Genomic DNA, 13,214 nt, shown 5'->3' with positions numbered 1-13,214 from the left:
TAAATATGAACCCACATAAAATAAAAGCCAAAGTATAAGACAACAAAAAAAGGTTTTATTTAGAAATTCACAGTTTCTAATGGCACTACACTTTTTGTAGTAACTCAATCCTGCTCAAAAAAATACTGTGCAGCTCTTCAGAGTATTCACAGAGATAAACAGAGGGAGAGAGGGAGAGAAAAAAAATAAGATAGCACTTGACAAAAGGTAGAAAAAAAAAAAGGCATTAGGAGTCATACAAAGTGCACACTGAGCTCCTGAAATTTCTCATCGAGGGCTTTCTTCCCTATTCGCTGTGTTATGGGGATAAATAGATTAAAGTAGTCTTTCTCATAACAGTGACACTTACACATACATGAGATCAATGACGAAAAAGGTCTCACATGCGTACAGGTTTACACACACACACAAAAATAAGATCATACACATTCAAAAAGGGTAAACAAAAAAAAAAAAAAAAAAAAAACATGATTTGCTCGGCTTGTAGAACATACAGAATCACATTAATGGTGTTCCAAATCATACCCATCTTTACTGCATTCCCTTTATTTAACAAGAATTCATGTCCTTCTCTTCAAAGACCACATTTATCATCCTAGGTGGGGCAAACGCATGAAGTGAAAGAGCAGTGACAAGTGAATCAAGGACTGAGCGGGTGTACAGTGAGAGTGAGGATGCACAGAAAAATAAGCTTGTCAGTGAAGCAGGCGTGAAGACAGAAAGCATTTCAGGCTCCTAATGGGAACATGTTGGAGTGGCTACTAAAAGCAGTCTTAGCAAACATTTTCTTCACAGTCACAGAGAAAGTTGTGCAATGGGTTCAGAGGTGACCCAGGTGGATGAGGATATGTAAAGAGAAAGCAGCGCTGCAGAAGCTGGTCAGAGGAGGTAATGAGGCTCTAATGGCAGAGTAAAGTTAGGAGAGTTCTCTGTCTCTGTCAAAGCTCGCAGAAGTCCAACCACACAGAGCCAGTCAGAAACTGCATACATAAAGAAAAGGATACTTTAAATTTTATTATTTAAAAACAAAACAAACAAAAATCACATCTGAAACACCCTACGTTCATTAAACTGAATGTTATCGTAGGTCAGTCGTGAAATCATGAACAAGGTGAGTTGAAGACAGAAACTTTATCCAACAGAGATGCTGAAACAAGCACACAGACGATGGGACAGTGGCACACACTCAGTTTAGCCCCTTCCACTACTTCCAACCACCCAGCAGCTCTGAACATTTACAAAAGCAGCAGTGTGATGATCCCAATCAACATGTAGTCTTCTCCATCAATACTCAGTTATCTTGTTGGATACATAGGCTGCTGTAGGACACGTGACTGCTGTCATACATGTCTGACATTTCAGGCCGGGGCTGACAGAATTAGGGGCTGTTATAATGTCATGATGAGCCATGCACCATGGCCATGTGTGTCAGTACTACTGAGTTTATTTCACTGTAATATTTCTATGTAATGTGCTCACACGGATAATCTACTGTGACACTGCAGGATTGGGAGACTGGCAAGCCAGTGCCTATGTTAGAAAAATCTGTAGTCGTTTAAATAAATAAATAGATAAATAAAACTGGTCTGTCAGACTGGACTGCAGGGTCCCAGTAGGGTGTGTGTGTGTGTGTGTGTGTGTGCGACGAAAGTGTAAACATTCAGCTCTGCTGGCCAGTGTCCTTCTACAGTACACTATGCCCTCAAAAAGAAAACTTTTGCCAGAATAATTCAAACAAAACCACACCAGTAACAATAAGAGAGGAGCATGGCTCAGTTATGGATGAAAAAAAATTATAAAATATAAAAAAGGAAAAGGAATAAAATTCAGCTTGGCTCTGGTCTGCCAGAATCCACTGTAATATTTACCATCCTCACAGTCACAATATCTAATGTAACAGCACAGTTTCTCTTCATTTGGTGTGTGAGCAAGCTTTTCGGGCCCAGCCCAAACTAATCGAGTAGGTACAGCTCATAGAACATTTCATTGTGAACTTGTAGAATCAACAGACTGCTGCTAGTGTATCTGTAATACGAGGTTTAGTGGCACACTTGAGTGAAAGGACTACCACGGTCAGTGAGTTTCACCCCATGCAAAGCCATTTTCTTCATTCAGCTCTGAGGGCTGGTTTGGAGCAGACTGACAGAGACAGAGGAAGACAAACAGAGAGACTCTGGTGACATGAATGTTCAACGCTGGTCCCACACAAACACCTGCAGTCATGTTATGATGCAATACTAAAGACAGAATGGATAAGATAAAATGATGGCAATGGAAGACAGAAGGAAATGAGGATAAGAGAAGTAGTTTGTCGTGCTCCGCAGTTCACTCATTATGACACATTTCATCCCAAAAGAGCGCTCTAACACTTCTTGATGCTCCCTGTAGGTGAGGGAACGAGAGTTGAGGCCAGCACCTTATCCTCACTGTGCTCAGAGTGGTGGGGGGGGGCTCAACTGTCATGGGACAATGTGCTTATCCATTAGAAAAAACATCTTGAACACACTTCAATGGATTCGACTCGTATTAATGTTTCATTCCCCACCACAGTGTCTCTCTCTGCCCACACCAACAATTCTTTAAATCTCAGGTTTTTAGCATTAAAAGGTCTAGAACAGATATAAAGGCACGTAACCGTAAACAGGTCTTTGACAGGAGTGGATAAGGACCAGATGATGTCGAGCTACTGCTGCCATAGCCACTTCAAATCCACGGTGCGCCTGGGAAATGTGGTTCTTTGGGATGCAGCAAGACCTCATCTCTTCACAAATCTGCTACCATAGTGTTTGTGTGTGTGTGTGTGTGTGTGTGTGTCTGTGTAGAAAGTTGTGTAAAAGTGAAGTGTGAGTATTTCAGACGTGTCCGGTGACAGCTGTCACCCCGATGGTCCCAACACTGATCTCCTTGTTTCCCTTCATAAGCTGCTGCAGGCTGGGCAGAGAACCGACGCCCCCCCCTGGCATGTGCGGGAACTGCAGCTCTGTCTGCCGCGACTTCCGCCGCTTCATGGAGCGTTTCTCCTGACGGGACTTGGTGGGAGCGTGCTGGAGGGGGAAACTCAGGCTGTGGCCATTGCACAGGCCAGCAGAAGGGAAGGTGGGAGAGGGAGGGGGGAGGCGGCTCGTGTAGGACTCCTCAGAGTGGGTGGATGAGCTGCAGCTGCTGGTCTCTGAGGGGAACTCTTTAGAGGTGCAAGTGGGTAATGATGACACCTCGTCTGTGGAGGGAGGGGGAGGCAGTGGGGGAGGAGGAAGAGGAGGAGGAGGAGGAGGAGGGGGTAGGGCAGGGGGTGGCGCAGGGAGGCATGGATGAAAGCCGTTACACTTGGGACCCCCATTAGTGAGCGAACCAGAGGGATCAGATGCCTTCAGAGTCTCAACCTTGTCCAATGACTTTGTCTTGCAGCGCTTTTTCTACAGAAAAAAAAAAAATAACAGAAGCAGAAAATGATTAACAAAACTTTTAAAGAAAGCCAAGATACATCCAATAATGTAAAGCCACGTTAACCACTTTTGTGTTCGACACTGAGGTCACACAAACGGGTCAGAGAAGGGAGGGAAAGTTTGATAAGGAATGGTTGAATCTAGGATTTAAAAGAAACAGATATAACTAAAACTACTCATCTAAACAAAGTGTCTACAGCTGACCCCAGCTCTGTGCTTTGATATTAGACTAGACTCATTAAAATAAGTCCGCAGTGTCAGCAAAGAAGTGGTTAACAGACATATAAGGTATGTGGAGTGGGCTGAAAACCCCTCAGCTCCTCAACGCACTTATTGTACAGACTGAATGACACTAGAAAACAACACAGCACTTAAGTGTAAGGCGGCCGTCACAGCCAACAGCAGCAGTCGGAACAGACACTGTACCTTTTTCTCTGGAGAAAACCTTAGAGGTTCTACAATGTACAAGTCATCTGGACCTACTGGGGAGGGGAGAGAGGGGCCAGGTTAATGATGGAATGGGAAACAGGAATACATACATGTATCAAGCATGAAGTGACCTTGCAAGTAGTTTTAATAAATAAATCGTGGTCTTGAAGTCTGCACGGAAGCTAGCACAAATAATTTGACTAGAAGAAAAAAACTAAAATTAAGCTAACATCATAGAAAAGCATGTGTTATTTTATTATTAATTACTACTTGCAAATGTCTACCATGAGTCAGCAAAGCATCGTGCTCTATTATTACACTCCTCAAGCCTGCATGTGGATGCAAGCTGGCAATGACAGCCTCTCAGCCTCAAGGGCAAACTCATGCAAGCACGCACACGCAAGCACGCACACGCACACACACACACACACACACACACACACACACACACACACACACACACACACACACACAGTTGAGAAATAATGAACAGCAGAGGGAGTTTTAGTTTTTAGACTTTATTCTTTTATTGCTTGCACCAGCCTCTCCCTGTTGGGTTGTGTTGCTTGAGGCACCGGCAACACCAGTGCAACACTGTTTCCTCTCATACAACGTGTGAGAGGAAAGAGTGGAGATGTAGACAGAGGGAGAGCTGGAAAGATAAATAAAGAATGAAGAAAGAGTGGGCAGAGCTTGGATGTGGAAAGTTATGCGGTAAGAGCTGCAGCAGTCTGTCGCAGCTAGCCTGTAGAGGTCTACAGTAGCGTTAGCATGATCGTCGCAATGAGCTATGACTGTATTAAGTCTGAATGCTGCTTATGTTTTAATGGCAAAGGTAGAGGGACAAACACAATATACCGAAAAGAGAGAAGGCAGATTGGAGGAGAGACTTTTGTGCAGTGTTTACATGTTTGTTTGTTTTTTCGTTTTTTTTCCTGGGGGGGGGGGTATCTCTTACCTTCTGTAGAGGACAGGTGGAATGACTTGGAACGAACCAGCGGACAGGTAACCCTGCGCTTTAGGCTCATGTCGTCATAAGAGGAAAAGCATCTGACAAGGAAATAATGATATTGACATTGTGAAGTATCTCCATTGTCACTACACCAGCTTTTTACAGTTCGTGGCAAGAAGATAACTTAAATCTGGAAGTGATCCAATATACTCTATTCAAAAGTAGAATCATAAAACTGGGTGTTGGGGATCAGTGACAGATCTGACAAATGGTAGAACAAGACTCTTATAAATAACTTAATAAATCAAAAGCTAAGTGTACAGAGATAAACAGTCCTACTTACACGAGCAGGAGTGTTTGTGTTTGTGTGTGTGCGTGCACGTGTGAGACAAACCTTTTAGGACTGGGGTAGTGGTTGCTCTTGGGGAGGGCAGCAGCGGTGCTGGGGTTGGGAGAGGAGCTGCGGCAGCACTGCAGACACAGCAGGAGTCCCAAAGACAGACACAGAACCAGAGCGACTACCAAGTAGCTCTGACGATCAGATACCTGCAGAGGAAAAGATCAACAGCCAAAATGAAAAGCTGAGAAAATCACATATCACATCTGAAACATTAAAATATTGTGAGCATATATTAAGTATTAAAGCCTTTCCCCTCATTAAGATGAGAAAGAATGAAGTTAGTATCAAATTTGTAAATAGCACGTTGTGCATTTTACCCTATGTACTAATTTGTGATTTTACTGCAAAGATCCCACCACCAAACTGCATATGAACACTGCCCAGGTTCCACTTGTGAAGCACCTATTTGATACAACATGATGTTATATGGTTGACTTGTGTGAATGTCATCATGCACATTCTGTGTGTACATTGTACAGTGATGTCTCTTTCTCTTTCTCTCTGGAGTATCACCAAACTCGACAACTGCCAAAGAACTACTTCTGAACAAACTGTTTTGTCTCATGTCCAAGTTAACAGTTTGCTGGCAGAGCTTCAAATATTAAAATATGAGCCACATTACTCCCATAATTATTTTAATTTGTCTATGTTCTTTCAGTGCTTCTCTGTTCAACTTCCCGACTGCGCCGTGCAGCCCCAAACACCTTGCTGCTGGGTTAATTATGCATTCCAAGCAGAAAATCAAACAACTTTCTGACTCTTGTTTGTTTGAGGCTTGGGTAGGGCTCAAACTTGAAAAGAAAGTCAGCAGAGAAAAAGGAGTGTCTGTGTGATGAAAAGTGTTGTGCTCCAAACAAGCACTGGTGTTAATACATTCACTGCAGACGAACATTTGGCTCAGAAAAATGAAATTGCTAAATTGAACATTTTGCACAAATTATTTGCTTGGTTGCATATTACAGTGTTACCCATCCAACCCAAAACGATAAACAGACATTATTTCTAAATTGGTTGAAAATGGCATGTGAACCTGTAATCTCTGAGCACACGCAGTAGGCAAAACAGTAGCAATCAGCAATATGTGTAAGTTACCTCTCTCTGCAGCTGGCTGACTGCAGCGGTGAGGTTTAACATCAGTTTAGTCACATTCTCCAGCTGGCTCTGCAGGACCTGGATGGAATCTGTCTGCTTCTGGTCCTGAGAAGATAAACAGAGGAGGCAAACGACAACAGTTACTGAGCTGTCAGTCAATACTATCAAATACTCACAGGTATCACCTTTTTTTTTTGCTCTGACTGACTTAATACAAACTGACCTGCTCTTCAGCAATGCGGGAGGTGTTCTGCAGTTTGATGATGGTCTTATTGAACGCTCTCTGCATCTCTTCCATCTGTTTACGGTACCTGAACAAGACAGGTGCAAAAGCCACAAGCTATAAGAAACTTTTCCAGAGTGTAAACATTTTGAATACATGGTCATACGACTCTACTAAGCAAGATGTAGCTTTGTTAAAAAAAGTGACATGCAGTTGTTATTACTGCATAATTGTCATCGTGTCCAGTGGTTTCACCTTTGGCTGAGCTCCTCCAGGTATCTGCTGGACAGACTCATGTTCATCTCCAGAGCTTTGATCCTGTTGTTCAGCCTCATGAACACACTCTCCTTCTGGCTGGAGCCATGCACCGCTCCCCCGTTCAATAACACGACGTTCCCGTTCACTGCCCCGCCGTTATAATCTCCCCCATTCTGCAGCTCTGCATAGAAGTCTGTAGCTGTCCGGTGGACGTTGCCATTCGCATTAGTGCTTAATAGGTCCTCGTCCACTGTGTCATCCACCCGATGGGGCTCTCCGGTCTGAGTGAGAGAATCCCCCTGCTCCCCGTGAGTCTGAGAAGCCTGGACATTGCGTCTCTGGGAGTCCCCACTGTCTGCGCCTGACTTTAGTGTGTCTGTGTGAGTGTCTGTCACTGGGACAGCTGTTGGCAGTTCAGTGGGAGGGGGGATGAGGTCTTCAGGCCTGGTTGCAGTGGGAAGAGGCTGAACAGGCAGCTCCTTGACAGGAGGAACCACAACACCAAGAGAGGCTGTCTCCGTGGACACAGGCTGTGGGGGGGAGCTGACAGTAAGGGTGGGGGCGGTACTGCTGGCCTGTTGCGTCTCTGGGATGTAGACTACTTGAAGGGGTGGAGTTGGGACTGGGTCCAGGGCTGCGTCTTTGATGGGAGGTAGCAGCTTCTCCTCATGGGTGGGGGTTGGCCGTGTCAGAGAACTGTGGATGTCTGAGAAACTGTGAGGGGGGATGGTGGAGGTTCTACTAGGCTCTAGGAGGATGTTGAGCTCTGGAGTGTGTGCATCAGGTATGTGGGTGTTGAGATGTTCGTGAGCGGTGTCCACCTCACCCAGAGATTTGCCCTCATTTTGGCCCGTAACAGACACCTCGGGCTCCGGAGCTTTTTCCGTGAGGGGAAGGGCTTCTTGTGGAGGTGTGGGGACAGGGACAGGGATCTGTGTTGGTGTGTGTGTGAGGACCGGTGTGTTTGCATCAGGGCGCGTCTGTGTTTGAGTGCTCAGCTGCCTCCGCCTAAGGCTGCGGAGTCTCTCCTTGGCCAGCCGGGCGGAGCACCAGCGATGGAGCAGCTCCGGCAGGGTGGCCATGCAGGACAGAGATAGGGAGGAGAAGGAGGAGAAAGGACAGTATGCCTGGCTCTCCCACTGGTTCCTGTCTGCTTCGCTCCTCGTCGCATCCTCTCTCTTCTCTTCCTCCTCCTCTCCTTCCTCCTCCATCAAGGTGACAGTCGACTGTCTGGGCTCCTCCTCTTCCTCCTCCTCTACCAGCGTGACAATCTGTCTGTCTTCGTGTGAATCGGATGAGGAGGGAGAAAGTGTCGACGAGTCACTGGAGACATTAGAGTCCTCCTGGGTGGCAGGGTGTTCTGGTTCTGCAGGCTCCAGTCTGAAGGAAAGACATGGATACATATTTAGAAGCAGAAAAAGAGAACTTTATCGTTTTTTTGGCACGTTATAGAAGAAAATTAATTTAAAAACAACAACAAAATTATTTGTATTCTACCTTTACTCATCTTTGTGTGATTTATAAATAAATTCACATTCATAGCAGTTCATTTGTCTTTGATTGTTCTTACTCTGCAGTGTTTTGAGGTGTTTCAGCTGGTTTGGTTTGAACCTCTGTGCTCTGCTTCTTTTCGTTCCCCTCTGCCGTTGTGTTACCTGGCATTTGGACAAAAACAAAACAATTAACAAACTCAGAGGCCTTTGATTAGACTTCACTGCTGTTTCAGACCGCACAGACCCACATAACTTTGCAGTGGCAAATTTCTCCCCAATCCTATGTGGCTGTAGGAGGCACAGTGTAGAACAGTGGCCCCTTTCCCTGCGCAGAGTGGCTGGAACGCCCATGTTTAGGAAAGTCAGAAATACAGTGAACCAGTTTAGGCCAGTCAGAACTGAGCTCTCTCCCACACTGTCTCTCTTACTCTGCGGGTGTAAATGGGAAGCAGAACTTTAACTGCGGAGAGCCAGCAGTAAAAGAGACATTTTGTAGCGTTTCTCCTCTTACAAAAACTGGAAAGCTAACTTTGTGGACTCCCATTTAAATAAGTTCACTTAATTTTTATGGTGGTTCATAATTTAAAAATAACTTTTTACTGAAGGAGTGTTTGATTGTTGTCATCTTTTACAAAAGAATCTTATTCTTAGTTTTAGGAGAGAAGCACAAATTTAATAAGTAATTGTGTAAGAGAACTAGGTAAAATCCATGTTCGGGCAGACATTTCCCTTTAGTTCAATGCCACTGGGGAAAAGTTGAGTAAGACAGTCAATTTGTTGAAACTTGCTGTGTGTTAACCTGAGCGAGGAGCATGCTTGGCGTCCCGGCTCTAATTCATCTGAGCTCTCTGTCAAGAAGTAAAACACAGATAGCCAAAGTTCTGCTGAAATGCTGCTGCAGACCTCCTGCCAACAGCCAAATAAACATCTGGCTCACTCAGCACATAAACACATCAACATTCAGGCTATGCAAATGCTCACACTTTAGAGAAGGAAATAAAGTGAGCCAGTTTTAGAGGCAGTTAATCTAAACAATATGTGGGAAGGCAGGCAAGCCGGTGGTTAGAGACATGGGGAGAAAAAAGGCAGCTGAATAGTGTCAGTATGACCAGAGTGCAGGAAGAGAGGAAAAGTCTTGAATTCTTCCATACAAATGTGGAATAAACATGTTTCCATCAACTAGTGTTCTTTAAATTCTCAAGAAAATAATTTATGTCGCTGTAATTAATGAATTTTTCTCCTCTCTTCGTTCATAAACACTGTGTGGAAAGGACGTCAGCCATTCTTTTGATTCTTTATTTTTTAACTGATGTTGCATTCACAGAAGAAGTGGAAGCAACTCTGGTATCATCACCGTTTAATTGCATCTGCTCCTCGCTCTCACTTTCCTCCTATTGATGAACTTTTCCACCTCAGCCAAGTGTAAAAATGACGGTCCTGACAGTTCCAATCAGGCTTTCATGCTCAAAAGTGAAATGTGTATAAAAATAGATGAATGAAAATATACTTTATAACACCTACAAACCAGAACTGTACCTGAATCCATCAGATGCCCTCAGGAACAAGGACGTTATTGGATCAAACTGGCTGGGTTACTCTTGCTAAACATCTCAGTGTGAGGTTTTTGATGAATCTTATCGGGAAATGACTGATTGCTCGCTATGGACGAACCAGTTGTACTTCAAACCGCCCTGGGACAAGGTGCGGCTGCTCAAGGAGACTAAAAGCAAATGCTTCTCAGGGCATTACTTTTCAAATAAAAGAGACTATGTAGAGATGATGAGTCAGTAACGTAATAATTAGGGGTGAGGTTCATGGCAAACAAAACCTTCTTAGAAGCCATACCTTACATTTACATCTATTTTTAAAAAATGTTACATTTGATATAAAACTGATAACCAAAGCTAGCTTTCTTAACCAAACAACTTATGTTTGCACCAATGAAGCTAACAACTAAGTAAAATTAAGGTTTTAATCACTACCATGCTAATGAGTCAGGAATAGTGTGAAATGCAGCATCCCAAAAACGCACAGCTCTGGAGACATAGACCACAGTTGTAATGTTTATGTCAGAGTTTTGTCTTCCCACAAACCAGCAAAGTGGACATTTACAAGGAGGACGTAACGGCGAAGCAGGATAGAAAATAAGGAACTAGTGTTTCGGGGATGAGTACCTCCTGTTTCTGCTCCACCCTCCAGCTCTGGCTTTCCACCCAGCACGTTAGCAGCAATGTTGTTTACCATGTTTAGGATGGCATCTAAAGGAAAATAATAAGCACACAATGCAGTTATTTTCAAAGAAATTAGATCCATGGATTTAAAAAAAAACAAAAAAAAAAAAAACCTTACAGGCTGTTTGAGGCCACTTACATTTAGATGAAGCCACAGGCTTTGGCATTTGTTTTTACTTTTTCCTTTACTGTCTTCTCTGACGCTGCATTTATGAACTGCTTCAACATTATTTCCTCTACCTTCTTTTCCAACAAGCCTTCCTTCAGTCCCCAGTTCGACCCATTTTCCCTTGCCCCTCTGAGCCTACCCATCTAAAAACGTGTTGCTTTGCTGATTTTCTTCCCGGCTTTATCATTGTTTGAGCCCTTCGAGATTTGAGTGTACAGTATATGTGGGAGATAGAGGGCGGGGGCACCGAAGAGGAGACAGAGGGGCATCAGTGTGTTTGCGCGTATATGTGTGGTTTATATTAAAAAAAAACAAAAAAAAACTCTACTCTAATTTCTGCAACCCAAACCCCTGTCTACTTCTACCTAAGGCCAAGTGGGTTAAAATACCGAGGAAACATTCAGAACTACCTCCCTAGGAGTGACTCTATATCTGACTGAGCCGGTAAAAGACACTGGTCTTTTCTTGGTTTTCTGCACCAACGACTGTATGGAGCCCAACTGACATGGAAAACTTTATACCCTGCACCCGGCACAGGGTTAATAATTATTTGTTCACCTACTGTATCAGATCCACTAAAACCGTTTTAATTAAGATTTCAAGGGTTTGAAGTCTCCAAGCTGTACACTATCACCACAAGCTGCTACAGAATGAAGAAGTATTCACTGCTTGGCCTTGTCAAAGTAAAAGTCCCTAAAAATGTCTCCACATCTGTCCCTTCAAAAATCCTGAGTAGGGTGTTCTTAATTATCCCTCATCTTAATTTAAGCTGTATAGTTATGATATATTTTCTGTAATTTAGTCTTAGTTAATATAGCCACATATAAGTTTGTGTGTTTGTGTTTTTGTGTGTGTTTGTGTGTTTGTGTTTGTGTGTTTGTGTGTGTGTGTGTGTGTGTGTGTGTGTGTGTGTGTGTGTGTGTACACATACTGGTTGCTGAGCCAAGCAGGTTTTTAGAGGCCTTGTCCTCTGATGGTTGGTAACCAGGAAGATAGTCTGCAGACAGAGACAAAGCAGGTAATTTCTGGCAAAATACATACATCCACCTAAATTTCACACTTATAAAATTACCATCACCTTCAACATTAAATAAATGTTATTCTTACACAGAATTTCACAATAAATTTCACACAATGTTGCCATAACTGAGGAACTGATCAGGGAAACTCAGCAGCAAAAGGCCAGCTGATATTAATAGCTAACTCCAGTCAAAGGTGTTTGGTCACTAATTTGAGGGACAAGACTGTAATTTTACCCTCTTCCCAGGGTCCTATGTAGTGTAGGGATTTACAGCTCAGGTATTATTCTAGCATCTGAGGCAGCTTAAAAGTATTTTATATTTATCTTTGTGTTCTTCTTTTTTTAGTTGAAGTTGTTAGTGAATAGATTAGATTTGCAACCAGTGTTGAAAAAGAAGTTAGACAACCTATCGGCAACTTACCGTAGTCTTCATCCAAGTACTCCAGTCTCTCTGAGGGGTACTGGGAATCTGCTATCTCCTCATACTCCTCCACCATGCTCGTACCAAACACCCTACACAAAACACACGCACTGTGTTACACAAACAAACCAACCTACAGAAAAGGTTAGGAGTTGTTATCATCACACAGCAAGAGGAGGTGGTGATTTTTTTTTTTCCAGGGGAAAGGCAGCTCTTTAAAGCACGCTCCGATCAGATTGTAATGTAATGTAATGACAACAGTCTACTCCAGTACTGTAAGCACTGCGTGGTGTGCATTTTATGGACTTTTATGGACTAAGAGGCTAAGTGCCTCAATATGTAAAAAGTTGTTATAATCAATACTGTGTTCAAAACCGATCTAAGGTAAATTAGCTCTAGCCCCTATAGACGCAAGTTAAAGTTTCCTACATTCCTCCCTCAGAGGATCTGGAGAAAATCTACATTGACCTTCTTTTAAAGCCCCTTCAACCCCCAACAGCAGAACAAGACCCAGATGACCCTAATGATCTGGGACAGGCATGTAGGTACATGTGCGTACCTGTGCATTTGTGTGATATAGGAACAATAACTCTGTGCTGCAAACTCAGCACAGTAAATCCCCCAAAGTAATAAAGAATTTTTTACTTTGTTACTTAATTCAGTTAATCTGACTGCTGGCATAACTCTAGGTCCTGGTGTACGTTAGAGAAACTTCAACATGTGAGGAAACGTATATGTAAAAAGATAAAACACAGTAACTGCTTTCTGGATTTGATGCGCACGTGCTGCAAGCAACCAATAGGAGAACTATAGAATGAGAGAGTAAATAAAAGAACAACAACATTTCTTGTATAATCTAATGACGACTTACTTCTCAAAATACAGCATAGTTCCTGGCATTATAGAACAATATAGTGTGAACTGAGACATGGGAGTCATTAGTATAAAGGATAATAAGCAATAGGGACAGTACATTTTCACCAGTGTAAAATTAAATTCAAATGACTTGTTGAGAACTGGTTCTGGCTGAAAAAAGCAGTGTGTGGTTTGAAGTGCAGATGCATCCAATTTAAATTTTTTTT

The 13,214-nt window shown here is 43.1% G+C and overlaps 1 protein-coding gene across 3 annotated transcripts in view; it reads right to left on the bottom strand.

Moving 5' to 3' along the window:
• Positions 1-35: 35 nt before the first annotated feature.
• suco (SUN domain containing ossification factor) overlaps positions 36-13,214 on the bottom strand; it is a 40,303-nt gene continuing 27,124 nt past the window's right edge. For 2 of the 3 annotated variants that reach the window (XM_040128022.1, XM_040128023.1), the window contains exons 13-23: positions 12,133-12,224; positions 11,622-11,687; positions 10,465-10,548; positions 8,368-8,452; positions 6,795-8,177; positions 6,540-6,627; positions 6,317-6,421; positions 5,219-5,370; positions 4,831-4,922; positions 3,870-3,925; positions 2,853-3,413 (exon numbers count right to left, since the gene is read on the bottom strand). In XM_040128022.1, coding sequence (XP_039983956.1) covers positions 2,853-3,413; positions 3,870-3,925; positions 4,831-4,922; positions 5,219-5,370; positions 6,317-6,421; positions 6,540-6,627; positions 6,795-8,177; positions 8,368-8,452; positions 10,465-10,548; positions 11,622-11,687; positions 12,133-12,224 — 2,764 coding nt within the window. Of the gene's footprint in view, positions 3,414-3,869; positions 3,926-4,830; positions 4,923-5,218; positions 5,371-6,316; positions 6,422-6,539; positions 6,628-6,794; positions 8,178-8,367; positions 8,453-10,464; positions 10,549-11,621; positions 11,688-12,132; positions 12,225-13,214 lie in introns of all 3 variants that reach the window. The other variant, XM_040128021.1, reaches the window with a different exon arrangement.

This window comes from Xiphias gladius, chromosome 6 (genome assembly GCF_016859285.1).
Source record: "Xiphias gladius isolate SHS-SW01 ecotype Sanya breed wild chromosome 6, ASM1685928v1, whole genome shotgun sequence".
NCBI lineage: Eukaryota > Metazoa > Chordata > Actinopteri > Istiophoriformes > Xiphiidae > Xiphias > Xiphias gladius.
The sequence above is the reverse complement of the archived record's forward strand: the minus strand, read 5'-3'. Positions and strand labels throughout refer to the sequence as shown.